Source organism: Rhipicephalus microplus, chromosome 6 (genome assembly GCF_043290135.1).
Source record: "Rhipicephalus microplus isolate Deutch F79 chromosome 6, USDA_Rmic, whole genome shotgun sequence".
Taxonomy (NCBI): Eukaryota; Metazoa; Arthropoda; class Arachnida; order Ixodida; family Ixodidae; genus Rhipicephalus; species Rhipicephalus microplus.
In genome coordinates, this window is record NC_134705.1 from 29,706,532 (window position 1) to 29,731,765 (window position 25,234).

A 25,234-nucleotide genomic window follows, 5' to 3' on the forward strand; every position below is an offset into this window, starting at 1 on the left:
GTCACAAATCACCGCCGCAGTGGTCCTGTTCGGAAGCTTCAGGCTCGGCATTGGGCCTGACATAGATGAAGTCGGCCGCGGGAAAGCAGTTTCGCGAGTATTTAGCCGTCACCGCTGCCCACAAAATATTCACCATCTCCAAAGCTAAATAAAGGTATGCCCGAAGCGGCAAGTTGGCTGCCAGGTGGTAAACACCTATGAGCAAGCCCTCCGCAACGCGGCACCTAACGCGCGGAATACGCTCAAGTCAAGCGGTCACACTTTCGGCATTTCGTTGAGCGGCACAAAAAAGCGTGCCAGTCCTCCCAACGGCCATCATGTCCACACAGGCACACCAAAAGCGAGCAAGATGTGGACGCGCGACACACATGCCAGAACGCGTGGAACAGCTTTGGGCTCGTTTCCAGTCAGAAAACGAAACTGATTCGAGCCAGCGTGGCGGGCATCACGGAAGGGTGGAGATGGGCAAAGGGGTTGTGATCAAGAGAGGAGAGCAGACTTGTGAGAGAAAGGCAAGTAGTTGCAATAAAGAGAGGGGAGGATGCGGCAGGAGAGCGATCTTGAAAACCAAAACACACGGGAGGGAGGCAGGTTGGGTAGCTTGCTTGAAAGGTCCGCGAAACTCGCACGTAGAAAAACTTGAAAAGAGTGCATGGCCACCTAACTCGGTGCCCGCAGCGGTGTTCAAAGAATCGGCAGGCGTGGTCAAAAAATCGTTTCATTGCGCCGGCAGGTTTGCGTGGCCACACGAACTTCGATATTTCGAGCTTCGTTCTGCGCAAACTAACAGCCCTTTTCTCGCTTTCGCACGCACATGAAAGGAATGCTGAGCAGAGTGCGAAGTGAGCGAGAACAAGTCCTAAACACGAAATGAATCGCAAATTATCAGAGTCGGTGGGGTAGCGTACGCGCGTACACTAGACGCAGACTATTGGATACAGTTGGGGGCCGACAATGTTGGCAAATGGTCTGATCACTCCAGGCCGGCGACGTCAACAACAGTACCAGCGATCAAAAACTGGGTAGATGACCGACCGGTCTTCGAAAGATCGGTGGCAGAAGATCGGTGGCAGTGTGAAAACACGGGCCTCATCTGGCGATGCAAGGTGCTCAGAGAAGTGGGGGGACAAAGGACGGAGCGGTGCGTAACAAAAAGCAGTCGGGGCATGGAGGAAGGAAACAGCTTTCCTTCCTTTATGGGTTGGGGAGAGCGACAACTAGAGGGTCGCGGAGGCAGGGCCGGCGTTTAAAAATAAGAATTTATGGGCACCTTGCCGATGCCTGATCAGTGGTCAAAATTGGTTTTTTGGGAAGTCGGCAGACCGCTGACTTCGTTGGCTGTAACCGATCGGAGAGGTTCGTTGTAAGTGCAATTTTGTGCCATTGAACCAACGTATATTTTCATGGTCCTGCGGATATTGTTCGTTTTAAGCAAAAGTTCGTTTTAAGTGGGGTTGTTATATGTGGGCTCGACTGTATTTCAAAAATGCAAACAAAATTAAATGTATACTTGTGGAATGATTATGTTATCCTTTCTTGATACACTTCCCTGAAATTTAGTGCAAGAATAAATTTTTATCTAGAATACTTACCTTAAACTGACTTAATTTATGCACATGTACTGTAAATATACAAAAATCTAAGTAATGTCAGTGCCCATATCAGAAAAAAAACAGAGTTGTACGTGTGTTTCTGCTTACACCACAGAAAAATTGACAAGCATAATCGCCTGTACTTGCATTTGTGACCGATCTAAAAAAGAGGTCGGCCTAAGGTAAACCTGAGATGTTGGGCCAAGCACACTGGCCGACCTACTGCCGACTTTGCCAAATGGCATTGGCTGATGGTAAATCTACGACGTCAGGCCAAGCCCAATAGCCAACCTACTGCTGACCTGGCCAAGTGGTATTGGGCCAAGCATGCTGGCCGAGCTACTGCCGACCAGATGAATGACCAGTCGCGGGCCGACCACTTTTCTGGTTGTCTCGCTGACTAAACTGGCCACCGACTAGTTGCCAACCTTTAATCAACTGTGGGCCACTGGACATGTCCCCTTGGGGAGTACCTTAGCCACTAGACCACCACCGCAGACAGCTGCTCCTGTAGCTGGGCACAAAATAACTAGGCATTTTAGATGCCAAGCATCTTAAAGCGGGGTTTAATCCGGTGTGCTTCGTGACCGCTCTTACTGCGCATGCGCAAGAGCTCGCCCAGGCACTGCCAGAATATGCTCATGCGCTCTTACTGCACATGCGCAACAGCTGGCCCAAGCACTGCCAGAACATGCTCATGCGCTAGCGCATGAGCATGTTCTGGCAGTGCTAGCACATGCCGCCCTGTGTAAGGGGCTACATAAGACACTGTAGACTCACCCCGTTACACTCTTTCAGCAAACGTATGATGGCATCGAGGGGTAAAATACTGCAGATGCACTATGAAGCATATTATCCTAGTCAGAACGCAGTGGATCGTGCTAGAGCATTTGGGTCTGTGTAAGTGGCTGTGCAAGAGGCGGTGGCCACTCCTCCTTAAACTCTCTGAACATTAAAGGCCTGGCGAAATTGCGGAGTAGCCAAAGGCTCGATGCGCCAAAGCGCAACGTAAACGTGGGCAAGCGGACTCCGAGCTACAGTCTAGGTAATCCCAACGCTATTGGCAACGATGGCCGGAAGCTGCTACCAATGAAACGTAGGCTCAATATGCTGAAACGCAAGGGCAGCGTCAGCAAGCGAACCCAACCGTATGCAATGCCGACGTCGAAGCCAGGAATCAACATCGAGCCTACATGACGGCTGCAAACATACGATGCGAGTCCGTGCAGAACGCCTCGCTAGACAACTTCAACGCCCTTGCTTCGACGGTGCCGACGCCAATAAGTACCAGTAAATACGACAATAACACTAAAAGCACAACAATAACGGAAACATAAACGGAAACGCCGAGTCAAACCGATGCAAACGTGGTGTGCACCCCCGTGCTGCGTCGCATTGCCTCATGATTCCTTTAGAGGAAGATGGTGTAATTTTTGCTCATCAGGTACACGACATTATTCTGGCGCATAGGTAACCAACATGAGCAAAAAAAAAAAAAGCACACGCTTTGGCCCCTCTGCCCGTTGCCTGTACCAACGCTGCTCCCACCGCTCGCCCTCGGGCGATCGGACCGACAGCGCTGCGTGTGCCGCTAAACGGGAGTAACAGAAAGGTGTCAAGCACCGTTGCGGAGTTTGACAACTGACAGTATCTAGTAACGTTAGCGTCGGTGGCGGACGTGTTTACCAGAGTGTTAGGTTCGGTACGATACGCTAAGCTAAACAGCGGTGCCTAGTGCTTGAAGTGGTCGTACCACGCTAAGCCGCAGTTGCCGGAGGCCTATGTGTACGAGGTTTGCTCAAACTCTCGCGACCATCGTGGGAGTGGTCATCATGGGAGTAGCCATTATGGGAGTGGCCATCGTGAGAGTGCACAGCATAGCCGTGAGAGACCTTTTCCCGACCATCATGTCAACGCTCGCCATTGCCAGCTGTGACGAGCCCGCAGTCCCCCCTTCATCGTGAATGTCAGCGTGCGGGATCCTTACCTCCCCGCGTCCTGGGAGCAGACGTTGTACTGTTGTTTGGGGAGCCGCCAAAGACAATAAAGTGTCTGTGTGTTGCTGTTAATCGAACACTGTCTATTTTGCCGTGCCACGCTAAACGCTTTGTTAGTTGAGCGCGTGCGGAGCGATGCGCTACACGTGAGTAGGTAATAGAGATGCGGCCGTGTGGCTCGCTAAGCTTGAACCCACGGTGATTTTCTGTTACCGTGAGTAGCAAGGGCACCCCACTGGCGCCCAACACGGTATCAAATGCTCATTAAGCCTTTGATGAGACCTAGTCGAGTCAGCCTGCTTTTGAAAATTAGGCTCGCCGTGTTATTCACATTATGTCTGCTACACACGAGTTTTGTTCGCTGATGCTTTTAGCAGATATCGCATTGCTTGTGAACAGGGCCAGTGCCCCCCTTGAGCATCACAATACAGCACCTTCCCCTGTCAAAAGCCCCAGTCGAGATGACGTGAGGTGCTACGTAACAGCTTCCACTGGAGAGGTGGCGTGTTTTGCGTCTGGGGCCATAGCCGAACCCGAAAAGTGTGCATGGGCAACCTGGACTGCTACTGCCCCCTTTGGAATGCATGGCAGTTCTATGTCAGAACACTCCCAAATGGCTCTCAGTGGAGCTTCTGGGGCACAGATCACAAACGCGACCACAGCCATAGCCGAATTTCGCCTGCTGGCTGCTACGCTACCTAGCAGCCAGGCTCACTTCGAAAACGTGCCTGTACCGCTAGCAGCAAGTGGCTTAACAATTTCACGTGAAGCTGCCCTAAGAAGTAGCTGTGAACGACAACAGGCACTCCCGAATGCAATGATGGACGGTATCCAATTTGAAACCGTGCCACTTATCGAGCTCGGAAACAGTTCCCCATTGCTCGTCTGCGCCGCCAATGCACCAACAGCTTCCCTCGAAGCAGGTGCACAGATGCTGCCACCCAAATGATTCAGGCACTCGCGGGGGCAGTCCAAACGCTTTCGGCCATTCAGAAATGCCATCATCCCACTGTCATGTTGCTCTTTCTGACCTACAGCGGGTACAGTGACCTGCAAAGTGCAAGAGATTACCTGAACTCCCTTGCACGTTACCAGAGAGCCATGGGTCTAGACGACCAGGAAGTGCTTGGACGCGTTGTTCCAGCTGCACTAACTGACATGGTGGCTAGGTGGTATCGGCTTTCAGGCCACCAAGCAGCAGCCCTCGATGAGTTCCACACGGCCTTCCTGCGCAAATTCTTGCAGCAGTCGCTTCCGTGATTTGGAGGAGTTGGCCGTCGAGGCAAAGTGCATTCAAGACGATATTGTCGCCATGCGCGCCTATCACCTGCCACCGCCAGCCAGCTAGGCCCTTGAACTGTGGTGCACATGGGGAGGGGCCATGTACCTTCCCCAACTATAACAGCCCACTGGAGCTGCCTTTACGGCTACCACTACAGGTGGGAGCACTTGGGAGATAAGCGATCAGACTTTATATACCTACACGTACGGGAGGCGCGCAGTCTTTGCTGCATCACAACCCGACACCCCCAAGCAGGGATGAAATCCGACCCACCACATCACCGACCCACCACATCACCGACCCACCACATCACCGGTGGTGACGTTCGTCAGAGCCGTTCCTTTGATCAGGCGGCAAACTGACCCCTGCAGCTCGAAGCTGCTCTGTCTCGAAAAAAGGACCACGATAGAGTGTGCTGCTTCTGCTGCTGTCAACAAGGGCACATAGTTCGTGAAGGCACAAGCGGCCAAACCGTTGCTTCTTCCCTCTGCACACCAGGCAAGCAGTCTTGCTGGTGCGAATGCGCCGTTTATTTCGGTCACTATTGCTGGCTGCAAATTCTCGGCGTTGCTGTACACGGGCGCAACACTTCGTTGTTTGGTGAACAGGTGTTATACCACTTGCAGAAGCACTCGGTGCGCTTGCGGGACAGCGCAACGAAATTCACCCTCGCGAAAGGCAAGGCCCAGTCGGTGGGCGTTGTGAGGTTAAATGTCAGTCAGATGGGAAGGCCGAATGAGACGCACGCGTTTCGTTCATTTTCCAGAGCTCAGTGTTCCTGTGATTCTCAGTCGGTACTTCTTCCTAAACACCAGTATCATAGTGGTCATTGTGAATAGAGGCTATCGCAATGGACCTTTTTCCAAGCTAAAGCGGTTCATCAGCCCATCATTGTTTTTTGTTGCCTGTGCTGCAGTAGAGGCACCGAAAACGTGTCACGTGCAAACTTCGAAGGCAGGCCCCTGTGCTATGCTTTCGTCGACTCAAAATCCCCATCGGAATCGAGCGCCACCACACGTAGAGGCTCTGCATCTTTTGATCGCCTGCGTAACTCACTTGGATGATACACTTGGCTTGTCTGTCGGCACTATTACGCCAATACGATGAGCTCTTCACCGATCAACTAGGCTGTACCGATTTGGTGAGTCATTCCATCGAAACTGGCGACCCACTTAGTTTGAAGTATAACCCCAGGCCCATTAGCCAGGCCAAGAAGCACGTAATTGACGGCTTACTGGATGAGATGATCTCAGCTGGCATTGTCTGCCGTTTTTCCAACGTCTGAACTTCTCCAATTTTGTTGGTGCCTAAGAAAGATGGCAGTCATCGCCTGTGCGTAGAGTACCGCCATTTGAACGGAGTGACTCGTAAGGATGCCCATCCGCTCCCCCCTTCTATCGTAGAAAACTTTGGCACTGCGCAGCCCTTCACCCCATTAGATGCCTCTAAAAGTTACCTACAGGTCTGGATGAATGAGCGTGACCAGTGCAGGACCGCGTTCACCTCCAACAGAGAGTTATTTGAGCTTACTCGTATGTTCTTTAATCTTTGCAATGCTCTTGCGACTTTTCAGAGACCCATGGACCGCATCATCAAGGAAGCAAAGTGGTCTTACTGCATGTGCTATCTTGACGACAAGGTGATTTATTCACAAACCTTCGAAGAACACTTGAACCACATTGCCTAATGTGCTCTAGAAGGCGAGAGCCGCAGCGATGACGTTAAATCCTGTGAAGGCCCAATTAGTGCAAACCCGAGTTCAATTACTTGGCTTCACGCTGGGTGAAGACTCCATTGAGCCAGACCAGGAGAAACTTCAAGCAAGCCTCGATTTCCCCATACCCAAGGATGTACGCAGCCTGCGCCAGTTTCTTGGAATGGCTAATTTTTACCGGTCGTTCGTTCCGTCCTGTGCCCGAGTGCAGGTGCCCTTGACCAAGCTTTTGGGTAAGTCGGCTGAGTGGCGGTGGGGACCTGAGCAAGAAGAGGCGTTTTGCAGTCTGTCTAGCGCCATCGCGGAGACAGGGCAGCTCAAGCTCCCCAAGCTGACTATATCGTTTATTTTCCAGACTGACGCAAGCGATTTTGAATTAGGAGCAGTTCTTCTACAGGAATATGATGGTGTGTTGCAGCCGTTGGCCTTTGCAAGCCACTCATTGATACCCACAGAAAAGAACTATTTTGTGACTGAGAGAGAGTGTCCACCATCATGTTTGCACTGCAGAAGTTTGATGTCTATTTTGATGGGAAAAAGTTTGTGATGCAAAAATCACAGTGCGCTTAGCTGGCTGATGTGGCTCCATGAGCCTGCAGGCAGGCTAGCGCGCTGGGCTCTCTTAATACTACAGCATTATGACTGTTCAGTGCACTATCGGAAGGGGAGTACTAACGTAGTAGCTGACACGCTATCTCGTGCCACAGTGTCTACTGGGGCACGAGATAGCGCGTCCCCAGTGTCTACTGTGAGCCTGGATCACGGTGCGACAACCGCAAGTGGTGCCTTTGCGCAAGCGAGCGACTCAGGCGGAACGGCGGCGGCGCAACCAGGTGGAAGAAAGGGTGAGTGTGCCGACAAGCACACCATTACCGCGGGCCAGGCAAGCAGCATGCCGCGAAGCGGGCCAGAGGGGAGCGAACGGGAAGCGAACCCATTACGCCTATGCGAGCGCATGTGATGGCTGCAGTCCTACGTGGGAACAATACCAGACTCCCCTTTGGGAGAATGGGAATCGCTTTCAGCAGACAGGAGCTACTCAAGGCCAAGCAAGATACGTTTTGCGAGTTAAGCCACAGTCTCTGGAAGAGGGAGCGCCAAGACGCTGCTGATAATGACGCGGGCACAGAGGGATGGGAACCGGCATGTGCCACTGGGTCCCCCACGGATACGTACTTGCTGGACCATGATAAACTCCTGCTGAAATACATAGCCACCGATGAGGAGTCGACCCCTACACTGCCTTGGACTATGTAGGTGTTTGGAGATCCGCTGTCATCAAGCAGCCCGGCTGTACCCTGGTCCCGGCTGTCACTGAGAATCTCTGCTGCCTTTTCTATCACGACTCCTGCTTGAGGCCAGCTGTTGCAAACGCTATGCACAACTCTTTACTAAAGTTAAGAGGCGTGGCAGCCAGTTTGGTTTGGCAACCATGATTCTAGCAGAAGGGCCAGCTGCCCTAGCGGGGTTTACCTGCACCACCACCGAGGCGGCGCTTGTCAGACTCGCGGGCCTGTCATCGACATCGACAAGATGAAGGTGAGCCCGTTCGTTGCATGAGGGCCTCAACCAGTCCTCTCGCCTTGCACTCTGGCATCCACCCGGTCATCCAGCCCAAACATTATGCAAAGCATCCCTTCCGCGCCGTGAAAGCTCTCCCGCATGAGCATCACAAACTCTTGTTACCCCCCTTCCGCAGTGCCACTGTATTTTTCAAGTGTGTTGTTTGTTGTCGTTTGATTTTTGCAGCAGCAGCAGCAGTTGCAGGGCTAGGCTGAGGCTAGCTGTTGGCCATTGCATGATGTCTTTGCATGCATGGGCGAAGACTGGCTGCCTTTGCAGACCCGTATATATGGTGAATTAAAGAGAGGAGGATGTGGATATCTGAGGCTCACCCGTGACCATTTCATGGGCCTTCTGTCGTATGGTCGCTCCTTTTCCATTCCCGTGCCCTGGTGTAGCAATAGACGACCGGTACCGTACGCTAAGCCAAACAGCGGTGCCTACTGCTTGAAGTGGTCGTACCTCGTCAAGCTGCATTTGCCGGAGGCCTACGCGTACGAGGTTTGCCCAAACTCTCACGACCAGGCCCAGTGGCTATCGGGAGAGTGTGCAGCATAGCGGCGAGGGACCTTTTCCCGATCAACATGTCCAGGCTTGCCATTGCCAGCTGCAACGTACTCACGGTCTCCCCGTTATTGTGTACGTCCATGTGCAGGAATCTTCGCTCCCCGCATACCGGCAGCGGACGTTGTACTGTTGTTTGGGGTGCTGCCAAAGGCGAAAAAGTGTTTGTGTGTTGCTGTTAATCGAACACTGTCTGTATTGTCGTGCACTGTGTTTGTTGAGCGCACCAGAGAGGTGTGCTACACTTGAGTAGATGGCGGAGATGCAGCCTTGTGGCTCGCTAAGCCTGAACTTGCGGTGATCTTCTGTTATAGTGAGTAGCGAGGTCACCACAACGTGCGAAGAACAAGCCAAGCGAGAATTGGGGGTCCTACCATGTTGCGAAAATCGCCATGGTCTTTCCTGGGAGACAAGCAATTTTTTCGGGTTTCGTGGCCTTCACTTGCAGTGTTCTTATCAGCTGGTATGTCTCTACATTCACACCGTTCGTGAAACCCGCTGTGGCGCACAGATAAAAAGGCAGGGGACGTGTCGCACACAGATGAAAACACCATACAGAACGCGGCAATGAGCGAAAAGGGGGAGGGAGCGAGCCGAGGTGGCAGAGGGTGGTCGGTATAATAATAAAAAATGAAAGCGATCTAACGGGTAAGGCGGCGCCAGGTGTCGGTTATCGGGACTGCAGTGAATGAATGTGAGGGAGGAGGTGTCTTTATTACGCGGTAGAAAAAACGCCAGGCCTGCGCAGAAGGCACAGCATAGTCACATAAAAAGCTAGAAGAGCGGCTTTTTAGGGCCTTTTGGAGACACTCATTGGGTAACTACTGCAAGCACACTTGCTTGATACCCACTAGGTCATTAATAATAAATTTGTTTGGGTAGTAGGCCGGCATTCGCTAAGCTGCGTTTCGTCATTCTTCTGAGAAGCATGGTATTCGCTAAACACTTACGAGGAAGTTGTCGCCAATTGTTCATGGAGTGGCTGATGACGATGAGAAAATATGGCTGAAGTGGGTATGCACCACACTTAATAGGGGAACAAGAACAAGCTTTTGTGATGGGTTGGATCATTGGATGGCCCACTCGTTACGCTATTCGCATTGTGCGATGACTGGTTGTTCTTTCGCTGTTTTAACACGCTTTATAAGTCATATTAACGCGATTGCTTTACCGAAATCAAGCCTGCCTAAGGCAAGTTTGACTACTAGTCACAAGCACCAGTGTAGCTCAGTGTTAGAATACTGGGCTGGCACCCAGCGGACCCAGGTTCGAGCACCACTGTGCCATTGGTGCTAGGTCAAGCCTGCCTAAGGCAAGTTTGACCACAAGTTACAAGCACCGGCGTAACTCAGTGATGAAATACTGGTCTGGCACCCAGCGGACCTGGGTTCGAGCCCCACTGTGTCATTAATGCTAGGTTTTTTTTTTTTTTTTTCAATTTCGCACGATGTGGTTACAGAGTTCGGGGGCGCCGGTGGACAACTGCCCGTGACCCGAGTTGTGATCTCATAACAGCTTTTGATTGATATGTGGGGTTTAACGTCCCAAAACCACTATATGATTCATAACAGCTTTTGCTGTAAAATCCAAATTTTGACGACTGATGTTGGGGGTGTGCATTTATTATGCAAGTGTGTACATCACGCGACTAAATAGGGTAGTAGTGTTTAAAGGAACCGCTAACCGCTAACGTGGTTGCTTGGGCGAGTTGGTACGACATACCAACTTGGTGCGGGAACCGACGACGATTTTTTATGGTGCCTTTTTTTTTTCATGTGAAGCAAGTCTTACTTCTCACTTAGTCTGATCCCGGAATAGTGAAGCAAGAAATAGCGCAAGACATTTTTAAATCAGAGTTTTTCTATTTACAGTGAATATTATCAAAGGGTTGTGACATTGAAGAAGGGAGCAGACTGTGAGTTGAAGATCAAACTGATCATTTCATTTGGCTGAGCTTGTGGCGGTTAAATAGAAAATAAGGTTATAGCGATACACACTGGCACTGATAGAGGTGAACAGAGCGTCGGCTGTCGATCAACTGACAAGCGGGGAAGCGCGTCGACATTTATACATGTGCCGTCCAGCCTTATCACTAGTATTCGCACAAGCTCTGAAATAATCTCGAGAGTTTATATCTTGCAGGCAATCTTAACAGAACGATCTACAATAATCAAGAACTTTCTCAAACAATGAGGGACAGGTCGCACCCAGCATTACTGACAGGCTTTGTGGAAAAGAACCACATGAAATAAAAAAGAAAAAAATGCACTTGGCAATATGAAGTACGCTCACACGCTGCAAACATTGAGTGCACGAATGGTTCATGTTCGAGCATAGTAGCGTAGTGCGCATGCATGCACTTTGCACAAATGCGCCACGGCTCGACTCGGTCCACTGGCGGCCACAACGGCATCGCCGCTTCTCACCGTGCTACTTCTTTTACGTTGTAAGCAGCACAGAATTGAGCGGGGCTGGATAATAAATATACATACTATAATTTGGAGGAATAGCGCGCACGACAGCATAGGACTATGCAACCACATTTAGTCTCCAGCTTCAAGGCTCTTCTGCTTGGCTGCGCAACAAAATGGTTTTTAATATTTTCCGCACAATTTAAAGATGTGATTCCTACTCACAATACGAAAAGAATGCTGGTATATGTCACTTTTATTGCCTTTTCATTTCTACTGCAATCTAATCGCATGTTCTGGCCACTTTTCCTTTAAGTTTTTGAGCAAACTTTCATGAGCAGGTGATCTCAGCAATGTACTTCTGTATCAAAACTAGGCATCATTCTACAATGACACTCAGTGTCGATACAGAAAGCCACAGTGCATGTCCTGTCGCCTTTTCGTCCTTTATTTTTAGTGCTGCCTTTTTACATCAGTATCACACAAGGCGTGCCTGCGCCAAGTAGCATGCTGCCATTCCTCTTTGCTCCACATAAAACCTTGTGCTGTGATTGCACATTTGCTCATCCGACAGTGCTGTCTCAGATAATACTCCCAAATTAAATCATATCAGCTTGAGAAAACAATACATGCAAAGCTGGCACATCTACAGTGTTTCCTACACCTGCACTAGAGCAAAACGCAGCCTTCAAAGTGTAGACCTTTTGGCTCTCGAGAAATCTGGTGGTCACTCAAAGAGCGATAAAATGCCCTGTTGATGAGAAAAAAAGTTCTCCCAAGTTTGCCTCGCCTAGTGGTGTAATAGGATTAGTTAGCCGTTCCTACGCCTGGGGGTGTCAATGTTTTCAATGAAATAAATACGGCACACATGACTAGACTGTTAGTGTAGAAACCGCCAACGTAAATGTATGTGATTCAGTCCAGCAACGGGCATGACCCAGGACTACCTGGTTATCACAAGTGGCGACGAGGTCGACTGATGAACCGGACGGGCAAAGCACATTCACACGTTGTCATGCCTGTCGCGGGAAGCTGGGTTCGTACGACCCAAGTACAAAAGAATGGGCGGAATACAGTGAACAGGCCGAGCTGTACTTCATTGCGAACAACAGTTTGAGCGACAAGGAGACAGCTGTATTTTTGACATGCTGCGGTACAGAGACTTATTTTCTGCTATGAGGCCTCCTAGCACCAAGCAGGCCTGCCCAAGCAAGACTGACCGAAATTTTTACCACACTTGGCAAGCACTATGCCTGTTGCGTATCAAAATTAGTGGCAAGTTTCAAGTTTTTCTCAAGGCATCGAATAGAGGGGGACAACTTAAGTGACTGCATTGGCTCGTTAAAAAAATTACCTAAAAACAGCAATTTCGCAACCTTTCAAGATTGTACGTTGCGTGACCAGATCGTCAGCAGAATCACTGACGTAACCATGCAAACACGGCAGCTGGAAACAACGTGTTTAATCTTCGAAACTGCGAGGATTACCGTCCTAGCTACGGACGCTGCGTGTAAAGATTCACGTGCATTGAGCTGTCGGAAAGCACAGCTACTATCTGAAGAAGCTCCAGAGCAAGCGAACGTTGTCGCCTCGGGGAAAAATGGTAGCTGCCGCTTTCGTTCTGGGGGAGTCATTCTACGTGTTGGTGTAAGCACGACAGCACGATATGTCACGACTGCCACCAAAAGGGGCACCTTGCAAGAGTTTGCAGAGTTCAGCTGGAGAGTAGAAATTTAAACTGGAACCAGTATAGTCGCAGCCAGTATGGCCATGTAAATAGCCTGGGCGACGTGCCTGTATCTGCTCAAAAGCCCAAAATTTTCAACTTGTGGATGCTTCACACAACTAGTTCGGAGCCAATGCGCATACCCGTTAAAGTTAACGGCGTATAGCTCGATATGGAGTTTGACACTGGTGCTAGTGCATCGACCATTGATGATGGCAAGTTCACAGAGCTTTTTTCGTCGGTGCCATTGAAGTGATTCAGTGTTCAGCTGAGAAGCTTTTTTGGCAACAGGAAATGCGTCCGGGAAAAGCTGGAAGCAATGGTCAAACTTGGCGACAAGAAGCGCCAGCTACCACTATTTGTTGTGAAAGGGGCATGTCCTACACTGTATGGCCAAAGCTGGATGAAGACATTCAAGCTAGGCATCGCTCAGACGAAGGGAGTCAACTTCGTAAAGTCTAAGAAATATAACGAAGCTTTCTTGGAGCAGCTGGGCATGTTTCCTGGCGTTGCAGCTTCTATATCCGTACAAAAGAGCGCGAAGCCACGTTTTGTCAAGGCACGTCCGAAACTGTTTGCTTTGCATGATCGAGTTTTTGAAGAACTACAGAGGATGGAACGGGAAGGCATTATCAAACCAGTGAAAACTGCTGCAGTGGGCCGCGCCGATTGTTCCTGTATTAAAGCACTGGCCGTGTTCGGGTCTGCGAAGATTTTAAGGCTACCATACACCCGGTGACAGTTGTTAAGTCCTATCCTAGGATTGAGGAATTTTTCGCGCCGCTTACAGGGAGCAACAAGTTCACAAAGCTTGACTTGCAAGACGCCTACCAGCAGGTTTCACTCGATGAGGAGTGCCAAGAGCTAGTCACCATTAACACTGCGAGGCGGTTATACCAATTCAGAAGGTTGCCATTCGGGGTTTTATCAGCTCTGGCTATATTTCAGCGAGATGGAAAATCTTTTGCACGACCTTGACTCTTTCGTAGTGTACTTTGACGATATTCTGGTCACAGGAACCAGTGACAAACAGCATCGGGAAAATTTGAACCGAGTGTTGGATCGCCTGAAACCGCAGGACTACGACTGAAGTTATCCAAATGCAAATTCTTGAAACCGGAAGCACAGTACTTTGGCCGTATCATGAGTGTGGCTGGGTTACATCCAAACTTGGCTAAAACTGAAGCCGGGCTGAAAGGCCCTGCACCCCGAGCAATCAAGGAACTTCAGATTTACCTCGGGTTGGTGAATTTTCACAGAAGGTTTTTGTCAAACCCTTCAGTCGTGTTACAGCCATTCAATAGTTTGTTGGTGTCGAGAACACCATGGCGCTGGGAAACTGATGGAGAGTAGGCATTTTGAAGAAGCACAAAGCTATTGGCCTCTGCTGCTATATTGGCACACTTTGACCCAGGAAAGCCAACTGTGCTTGTCACTGATGCATCTTCCATTGGTATTCGAGCACTACTGGCACAACAAGAGTCATCTGGAGAAGAGCACCCCTTTGGTATTACCTCCCACAGCATGGCAACCATGGAGAAAAACTATAGCAAGTTCGATAAGAAGGCATTGAGCATTGTACTTGGTGTTAGAAAGTTCAAGCAGTACTTATAGAGCTGGCATTTTGAGGCCGTCGCAAATCACAAACCGCTGGTCGGCCTGCTCACAGCAGACAAACCAGTTCCCGAATCCTGTTCTCCGAGAGTGCTAAGATTGGCCTTGGTGTTGTTGGGGTACAGTTACAATCTGAAGTACAGGCCGAGTTCACAAACTGCACATGCTGATGAGTTGAGCTGGCCACCACTGCTAATTGCCGATTTTGTTGTTGACTGCTCTGCCGAAGTGTTAATGCTGGAAGAAGTATGCCAAGTATTTATATTTATATATGTGCAGCCTTCAATAAACTTTGAGTTGCTAGTTTGCCCTTGTGTGTGTGCCTTCTCTGTTTCCTGTCACTTTTTCGCGCAGTTTTGTAGTGATGAATCGAAATGTTCCCGGTCTCTACATTTTTGGATGAAGCTACTATTTCTTGCATGTGAATTATGTTCACCAACCAAGTCCTTCCAGACGTGGCCCTGTCGGATAATGGGCCAGCATTTAACAGTGAGCACCACTCCACATTTCTCGAGAAAAACGGGGTGACGCGAATGCTGGTACCGCCGTATCATCCAGCATCAAATGGGGCTGCAGAGTAGGCAAGCAGACTGTGAAAATAAGTTGGGGAAGGCTGGCCGTGGAGATATTTACACTCAAATTGTCTACGTGCTTCTGACTTACAGGTCTACGAGGTCACGGGTTGCTGTCCATTGCAGCTGTGGTTAGGGCATTAGCTGAAGACTGCGTTGTACCTGCTACATCCAGACCTCAGGACTAAGGTTCTACAGCAGCAACTTAAACAGAAAATCAGATGCGACCAAGGAACAAGACCCAGGGTTCTGGGTCACCCTGGTGACCAGGTGTTCGCAAGGAACTTCTGTCTAGGTCCAGTGTGGCTGCCTGTAGTTGTCAACAAACAAGGCACTTCGTCCATAAATGTTCTACTAAAGGATGGACGGCATTAAACTCGACATCTGGATCACATCTGCCAGCTCCATGAGTGTGCAGACAACCAAAAGTCGGGCAGCCCCGCAGCTGCAGGTCCTGCTCCAACCTTAAATGTGGGTCAGAGGCAGCCAGCTCCCGATCACCTTCACGACACAGAGTCTGGGCAAGATCCCAGGAAAGACTTGGCAAGGGAAACGGAACTTGCTGTCACAACACCCAGTACTCCTGTCCTACATCAAAGTACCAGAATTCGTCGACCAATATTGCACTACTCACCTTAAAAAATTGTTTGCATCCATTAATAAAGGGGGGAGGGATGCGATAAGATTAGTCTGTTGTTCCTGTACATGGGGGCGTCGATGTTTGCAATGAAATAAATAAGGCACACTTGACTAGACTGTCAGTGCAAAATCTGCCAACGTACGACTGTGTGATTCGGTCCGGCAACCGGCATGGCCCAGGACTACCTGGTTATCAGAAGTGTAATCTCCATTAGTGGCTGTGAAAAACCAGACTCAGTTGGTAGTGCAGACGAACAACAAGTCTGGCCATGGTCAGTTGCTTTGCAGCTGCTTATCGTACAAGCTTGTGGGTGTTCCTGGTGAATAGCTTCCTGGTCCTTTTTGGTTTTTTCCAAGTTCTTATAAGCTGCGGTCATATGATTTAATGCTGTACAGTACACATGAAACCCTCACAGCTCACCCTTGGTTGGCTTGTCCAGGCTCAATCTGTAGCCAGGCAGACTTTTGAGCAGCAGCTGGTAACACTGCAAACAACAAAGTTTGAAAACATTTTGTAAAGAACTTTGCGATCGAAGCTTCGAGATGAATTGCTTTTGCAGTGACAACACTGCTCTCTTGTACTTCACCCCCCATCTACTGTAATGATGATTTGTAGGGTTTAACGTCCCAAAACCACAATATGATTATGAGAGACGCCGTAGTGGAGGACTCCGGAAATTTTGACCACCTGGGGTTCTTTAACGTGCACCCAAATCTGAGCACACGGGCCTACGACATTTCCGCCTCCATCGGAAGCCCCATCTACTGTAAGGGAATAAAACTTAATGCATGCTTTGCCAAATATGAACACTGTCAATAAGAGCTGTGATGTCAGCTTATTGCTGACATCACAGTTCTACTGCTGCATTGCCACACCTGTTAATCTAAGCAACTGGAGGATTGCACACAATTTCATCAATCAGCCATTTGATTTAGTCCAGTAAAATCTCATGAATTTGAACTCTGTTATTTCAAAATCCCACTTAATTCTAAAACATTGGGTGCAGTGTGCCAATACCCGACCCCAACGTCGCAGCGAATCCGCGAAAAGAACGGCCCTTAGGAGCCACTAGGTGATGTACTAATGAGTGGCAGCTGAAGCACCCCCGCATCACTACTCCCAGCACAGAAAATAAAATTATAAAAAAAACAGCCTCGTGGTCTGCTGAAATGTGCGCCTGTGAAAAATAAAATGTGCTTCACTGCATCACAGCAGTGATGAGCAAGCAGCTTGTTGGATGCTTCTCGCACCTTCAGCACGCCATGATTTACCTATGCTTTCTAGGAATTTAAAGAAATTATTAAAAGACAGCCTGGTGGAATTCGCGACATATGCGAACCTCCGAGGGCCAGTTGCTCCACCAGTTTGTGCACTTACACAGCTGGCCGAGTTCTTGCCAGCAACGCCTACTTTGAAAACTTCATTTGAAAGCTTCAGTGGTGATGTCTTCAGCCAAAACACATACTGAATTTCGTCGCACTGTCCATTATTACATTCTTTATTTTACTAGAAACAACGGGCGAATGGTCGCATCATGATGCGCTGACGCTGCGAGAAGCAGACAATAAGCTGCCTGCATGTCACTGCTCTGCTGCAGTGAAGATGTCTTGTTTTTCCCAAGCGCGCGTACGCGATTATCTTTGTTTGTTTTTGCAATGGCAGCAGCGAGGCCCGGCATTCTCCCTTTTTTTGCGGAAAAATTAGGACCAGGTATTGCTGGAAAGCAAACTTTTGGATCCGTAAGCTAGCCGGCACAGTAACAACCAGCCCTGATTACTCTGAATAATTTCAATTTCCTTGCATTCCACTTTTCGTATGTTCTGTTAATTCAAAAACCTGCTTGATTCAAAGATTTCTCACGACCCCAGTGACATTGAATTAAGATTTTAGTGTATTTCTAAGTGAAATTAATGAAGAAAGGTTGCAGAGGGTCTCCAAGTACATTCTTATGAGATAGAAATATGGTAGTGTTTCTTTTCACTAAGTTAGATTGGTGAAGTGTTGGGGGGATGGTATTCTCTATGGTTGGTGTCAAGCTAAGAATAAGAAATGTACCCCTGTCCATTTGTATTACGTGCACTCAATTACAACCGCTATTTACTATGACGCTGCGGTTACGATGAACCGACAAAATGAGCCTGGCACCGTTCGCGACGAGAAGCAATGTGCCACAGCATAATGCTGGCCAAATCCGTTTATTGTAACTGACACAATCTTTCAAAATGCATTTAAAATGACCCAGCTTGTTTCATAGCAAGCTGCCTAATGTGCATGCATCTCGTTCTTTACATGGGCCTCCTTGCTTTTTATCCCTCACTTTGTTTTTCACACAGTTCCTAAAGCTACATATCTTGCTTCAATTTTTTGATAACTGGCTTTACTAAACACAAAGCACAAAATATAAACATTTCACCACCTATACGGGTGGCATAGTCAGCACACAAATGGCATCAGATGAGAGAATACATCACATTTATATCTTGCTGTACACATTCGGCAGCGGGCCACGATTACTGCATTTAATTGCGTAATGAATGCACTTTTTACTCGAAAAATCGGAGAAAAGCTGGGGGTGCATTTATTGTGCGGAAAAAATTGTATGAAAACTTTTTCAGGGTGAGCGAAAAATGCGGTAGTGCAAAACAAAGTTAGGTCACTTAGCCTTTCCCAATTGACACACGTGTACACTGTTTGGAAACAGCTTCTTTGTTGCACTTTACTCATCTTCGGTGGTTGATGACAGCTATCTTGTGCACAATGTCCCCACGTCGTCCGCGCATGCCATAGAAGCGTTTCGCGGCAGTCTATTATCGCAACCATTTAAGCGCAACAGTGGTATCTGCTGTGATCTCAAGGGGCGCCCAGAAGCCTGCGCTACCACGCTACGACGCATTTTGCCAACTTTGCGGCAACCTCGCACTACAATCGTGACGACACCATTGACATTGTAGCAAGTAACCGACATTGTAGCAAGTAACCAACATTGCAACAAGCTACCCCCGAAGCATCAAAAAAAAAAAGAAACGTCGATAACAAGATTAACAACAAAATACAGCCACTGCCTTGCTTCCACATGAAAAGTTCATATATGCGCGAAGAACAAGCGAACCGAGAATCGGGGGTGGTATCATGTTGCGAAAATCGTCACAATGATTTCTGGACGACAAGCGATTTTTCTTCTGGTTATCCGAAAACCTGCGACGCAATAGTGTCGAATGACCCTTCGCGACAGCAAATCCTGTCGTCGCTATAAAATCACGTGCACGTCATTGGGCCTTGAAGTTTCATATTTGAAAAAAGCGACCGCCGGTTGGCGCAGTTACACGCAACGCCATGATTGTTCGCGTCCCCGCCCGTACAAATCCACACGTCAAGTTCTCTAGAGTGCACCCAAAATTAAGTCCTGAGGAGGTCCTACGACTCCTCGATGAACATAATCCCACCCTACAGATAGGGGCGGATATATCGAAGGTTAAGGTCACGTTCCAAGAACAGGGGGGCACTAAAGCTTATATAGTAAAGGTAGACTAGGTAGTAAAGGTAGTAAAGGTAGGTAAAGGTATGTAAAGGTATATAGTAAAGGTGTGAAGACGCCTTCCGCAGGGTCATGGCGTCTCCACATTTATCGGTTGGATGGACGATGGTGCATGCGTCAGAAGACTTACACGTGCCCACATGCCCCTTTTGCGCGTCGTACGGGCACGGTAGCAGTTCGTGCCCGGCCGTGGCAGACCCGACCAAGGCCGTCTGCACCAAGTGCGGGGCCGAGGGCTATGTGGGATCCACGTGTCCCGTAAAAATGGGAGACGCGACACTCTGTTGCGCGGCGTGCCACCGGGTCGGGTTGGAGGCGACCAAACACCCGACCGGCTTCCTGGGCTGCCCTCTTCTACTAGAAAGGATAGCGAGGCTAAGGGCGCGCATGCATTATGGCGGCGCATAGCGGCGAGGGCGCCGTTGTGGGGAGGCTGCGAAGGGGGTTCCTGCATCGAGCGTTCCTACAGGTCAATCTGAATCACGCCAGGCTCTCTTTAAGTAATTTATGCAATGGCATGGTAGAGACGGACATGCAGATCGCGGTGGTGTGCGATTCATACAGACCGAAAGAGAAAATACCCGGCCTGCCCGCGGGATTTACGGTTTTTGCTTGCAAGGAGGACCAGGCAGTCATCGTGCTAGTGAGGCGGCCACCGTTCGACCTGTGCCCAGTGTGGCTGTCCAAACATATGGTGAGAGTGTACGGGCAATCTCGCGACTTCCACTTCACGTTAGTGTCAGTATATGCCCCACCGCACAAGCCGATGGACCAGACACTCCGGGCGGTTCAAGAGGTGGTGTCGCGGTCGCGTTCTCCACATGTAACTGTAGCTGGTGATTTTAACGCTAAACACCGAGCGTGGGGTCCTAGGGATGGAGACGAGAGAGGCGCGCAAGTAATGGAGTAGGCGGTGGCAGCCAGCCTTGTTGTAATGAACGACCCGCAGTCCGAACCGACCTACGAGGCGGCGTACGCCACCAGCTGGGTAGACCTTACCCTGACCTTCCGTCTTGACGTCAGGGTACGTGTGGACCGTACGATTTGACAGGACACATACAGAGCACAAAAACATAGAAGTTCGAGTAAGATCTGGCGAAGGAGGAGCCCGGAAGTGCCTCACTGGATACGCGCAGCAGTAGCTTTTGCACGCGCTCGAGAGGAAGTGCTGGTTTGAGAGAGTCGTCCGCACGCAGTCCCGGTCGCCAGAGGTGTTGAATTTTATCCTGGGTGCGTTTTATGCGATTTTCAACAAGCATATGCGACGCCAGCTCAGGCCAGTAAAGTCGACCGTCCGAGCAAACTCTTGGTGAACACCGGCTTTGGCACAAGAACGTAAAAGAGTGAATGCCATGCGGAGGCGCTTCCAAAGGGCAAAAAACGATGATGTCAGGGCCCTTCTTAGAATGTATTACAGTGCCGCATTGGCACGGTTCCCCCTTCGAGTTCCGGAAACAAAGGCAAACTATGGAAAAGAATGCCATTCGGCGTGCTTGTGCAGGAACATCTTCTTGTCGTCATACAGAGAAGCGTTTGGCAGAAACCGCGCACTGAGGTTCCTGCCTCCGCTGAAGCGAGCCGATGGCTCTATGACCGCGACGCACCTTGAGTCGGCCGCCCTTTTGCTCAAAAAGCAAATTGCGGTGGACGACCCGTTAAATGACTTGCCCGAACACGCCAAGACCAGGCAAATGGCCGCAAGGCCGTACGATTTAGCCGAAGCGGACGTTCCATTCACTGAAGCGAAGGTGCGCAAAGTGATTGGGGCGATGCCACTGCATTCGTCACTGGGGCCAGACGTAATAACGCCGCTCTTGGTAAAGGGGCTATTTAATTCGAAAAGTATGGTTCGTGATGTTTGTATCGAATGCGGCGCTTGCGCTCGGATATTTCCCTCGCTGCTGGTGCCGTGAAAGAATAATATTTATTCCGAAACCCGACCGGCCTCCCGAACTTACAACCTCATATAGGCGGATATGTATCAACTCGGCATTAGGCAAGGTCCTCGAGCGACTCTTAACTGGCCGCCTATACCACTTTTCGATTAAGCACGGGCACATCCACGACCGCAAATATGGGTTCGCCCATGGCAGGAGTGCTGTAATGGCTCTAGTTCATCTGAAAGAGACTCTCCTACAGCTAAGGGTCTCAAAGACGCCTGCTGTTCTGATAGCACTGGACTTCTAGGGCGCCTTCGACAGCATATGGCACCCTAAAGTGCTCGAGTTTTTCCGTGAGCGCAGCATGCCCGCCAACCTATATCACTTGCTCAAGACATTCTTACAGCAGCGGTCAGTCGTGTTCCATTCCAACGCCGGCGAGCTGGTTGCATACCCCTCGTTGGGGAGTCTGCAGAGGTACCAAATCTTGCCGATGCTTCGGAACGTGGTGATCCACGATTTACTGTGTCTCCCACTCCCAACGGGCGTCACAATACAAGCGTACGCAGCCGACACCGTCGTTGTCATCCCGGCAAAAGCGCGAGAACGTTTAGAAGAGATCGGGTCGGAAGTGTTAAAGAGCATAGTGAGGTGGACCGTAGGTGCAAAAGTAATGCTCAGTACGGAAAAGACGTACTGCTGCACCTTGTTTTTCAACGGCCACCACGGCATGGAAAAGCGGCGTCCATGCATACGCGCAAATGAACAGGATAAAAATCTCGCATACAAGGACTCCCAGTTCGTGCCCGGCTTCTGCGGCCCAATCAGAACATGACGCTACATAGAAGCGTCATCTTGCCTGCAATCATGTAAGGCTTGCCAGTTTGATGGGAGGCGACATGCCCCGACTGCCGCCTAATCCCGCGTTGTCTCGTTGCAACGTGCGGCTTTACTCAACTTGTTGGGGGCGCTTAAGACGACCCGTATGATGGTATATTGCAAGTGCTCATGAAAGCACCGCCCATCACACTTAAATTAGAGAAGGCGAATGCAGAATTTGAACTGATAATCACTCGCAAACCGATCCGTTACGGAGAAATATCCGTGCGTCCAGAATGCCTCCTGCCCACATTGGACGTTTGGCAGGAGCACCACACGGCGCGTTGCGCTTTCCAATTTTGCAGACTTGCACAGATGAAGCGCGATGAATGGCCCGCCTCCTGGGTCTACACGTTTACGCCGACGGCTCTTATATGGATCGCCTGGCAGGAGCGGCATACATAGCGATAGGACCGAATGAGCGCATCGGGGCGGTAGGTATATACAAAGTTCAAAAAGCCGCGAGCGCATATTGCACAGAGGTGATAGCGATAGTAGAGGCGCTGCGATACGTTAAAAACAAGTGCCCATCCGCCACCGTGAGAATACAGTCGAAACCCGCAATAACTAAATCGCCGTGGAAACTAGAAAATTGAGTTTTTGCGAGAATTTCATTGCCAAGAGTATGAGACATAAAAAGAGTGATACGGCCCACAGAACGAAAATTTATTGCCAGAAGTCGGTCAACTTACTTTGCCGACCCTTGCCATGCAACAACTTCAAAGCTCTCCCTTCGCACTGGAAAAAGTGGTCCATTGCTACGTCGTTGTCATGTGCGCCAAAGAAAAAGAGAAGGGTGTTAACGCATCCAAAACAACCCGCGGGTTGTTTTGGATGTGCTAGCGCGTCGTTTCTGCCCGCAGTCTCGCTGCCAGCGGAGTTAGGGCCAAAGCCAACTCCGATGACGTGCTGCGCTCGTAGACCACACGCTCGCTCGTAGTAATCTTATCGTCCATCCGGTGCGGCCACTCGTAGTAATCTGTGGTGCGATTATGTACGAATTCCAAATCCGGACGGAGGCGGTCTGTTCCATTGAGTCGCACGCGATTGGCCCATTCTGGCCATGACGAATGTTGTGACGTTCTATGTGACATGGAACGAGGTGTCACATGACTATTTTTCTCCAGTTTTTGGAGAAAGACGAAGGAACGGTCAGAGAGACCGTCTGAAAGGAACCGGATGAATTGAAATGGCTGCTAGGTGGCATAGGTTGGATTGAAATGTAAAGGCTTCGCGACTTTTCGACTTTTGGGCACTTAGACAACATGGCGTTTCCCCTGCCACGGTTCTTTGTCTCGCCTGGGCGGCAGCGGATCAGTGCGTCGCTGAGCTCTTGCCACAGCCGCCACCGGTCGGCGACCGTGACACCGTGTGCTGCAGCTCGATGGCTTTCGCTGCGAGCTGCGGATGTTCGGTCATAAAGGCGAGCACCAGCGCACGCTGACCCTCGGAAACGCGGATGAGCCGTTGCTGCTGCTGGCTAGCGGTGCCGTTGCCCTCCGCCATGACTGCGCTCTCTGAGCCAACAGCTTCGAAAGTTGCGCCGTTAGGTGGTGGAGGTATGAGAACAGTAAATGCTTGAAACGGAGTTGTACCTAGCACCACCACTAACCGTTCAGATAAATTTAGCGTTGTTTCAAAACAATAGCGAAAAATATACGATTGGATTGTGCCATATTGTGTCTTCAACGTTTGAAAAGTAGTGCCAACACATTTTAATAGTGAGCATTAATAGTTAAACACTTCTCAACATGTTACAAACACTTTTTACTTTGCTCTACGGTTCCCAAGTCGATGTGAAAATGATGACGCAGGCCTTCTTTTCCCTCATTGGCTGTTTGTTTCCTCTTGTCCTCGCGACCACTGCGGACCGCCCACTTTTTGACATCACCGGCAGAACGCCTCCGTCCGGATTTGGAATTTGTATATAATTGCACCACTGACCGTGCCGCTGCTTACAGCTTCATTGCTTGCGACGAGGCACGTTGTCATGAGTGCGCTAGTGCGTCGTTCCTGCCCGCAGTCTCGCTGTCGGCAGAGTGAGGGCTAAAGACGACTCCGATGATGTGCCGGGCTCGTAGTAACTTGATCGCGCATCCGCCTACTGCCCCTAACTAAAGCGTAATTTCATCTTAAGTGATCATCGAGCCGTGAACACGTCACGAAGTAGCGATTTTCGAAAGCCATGTCCTCCCGATGCACAAGCAGCAGACGATCTCCCGGAGCGAGCATCGGGCCAATGGCAAGGCGAGCTGAGGCAACATGGTGGCCACAGCCAATGAAAGGCCTCGAAACGACCTTCAAACATTTGCTTTTTGTGCACTTGTTTTTAAAGGGAGGGGCCAGCTGAGGCGGGATAGTTAAACATGATGAAATGTTCTTTCTGTACCCTCATTATCGCAGCAAATGCTGACGTTTATAAATTTTGAGTTCGCATAACACGCATACGAGCATATTTTCGACAGTTAACCTTTGACGGGAGGGTGAAATAAGGCCCGTACCGTGGTAGAAAATTCGTTAATGCGGGATCGCTGTCCAAAAACACTTCGTCGCCGCGAGATACGTAATACATGGGCTTCTATGAACGTTCGCCGGGGATTCGGAAATATTTCTTTGCCGCAGGGATTTCGTACTCGCGGGGTTTCATTATTGCGGGTTTTGACTGTATACACACACTGCCTGTCGCTGTTGCAGACGATATCGGAGTACAGGACCACTGACCCAAGAGTCCGCGATGTGAAGGACCTTTGAAGGGCATTTTGGCAACGACAAATATCATGCTGTATCCCGTACCGGGACACTCCGGCCTGTTCGAAAACGAGCTGGCGGACTTTCTTGCGGCTCGCGCAGCACAATTGGGAGACGCAAGGCAGGCCCCGCTCACCCCAAGAGCGGTCTGCAGTATGTTAAAAAAGGAACAACTGGGGCGCTGGGAGTCGGACTGGACACAAGGCAACGCCGACATGGACCTGTTCAAATGGGTCCCGTATGTGTCAAATACATCACAGTGGTTTCCCCCCAATCAGGCCCTCGAGACCCTTCTAACGGGGCACGGCGCTTCCACTCATATTTTAATCGCTTTAACCTACTTGCAGAACCCGTCAGTTCGTGCAGCGCTACATGCGAGGGAACAGATCACTATCTCTTCAATTGTCCGCTCACGACCCAGATTACGCGTACGACTGAACAGGGAACCAATTATGTCCAGCGACAACACGCATCTCTACTGGGACACGCAAGAAACCGTGCACTTTTCATTAGACTA

General features: G+C 49.8%; 1 protein-coding gene across 2 annotated transcripts in view; it reads right to left on the reverse strand.

Moving 5' to 3' along the window:
* Positions 1–25,234, reverse strand: part of brun (trafficking protein particle complex subunit brun) — a 461,018-nt gene that overhangs the window by 269,090 nt on the left and 166,694 nt on the right. For both annotated transcript variants that reach the window (XM_075865888.1, XM_037419219.2), the window contains exon 9: positions 16,096–16,159. In XM_075865888.1, coding sequence (XP_075722003.1) covers positions 16,096–16,159 — 64 coding nt within the window. The remainder of the gene's footprint in view (positions 1–16,095; positions 16,160–25,234) is intronic.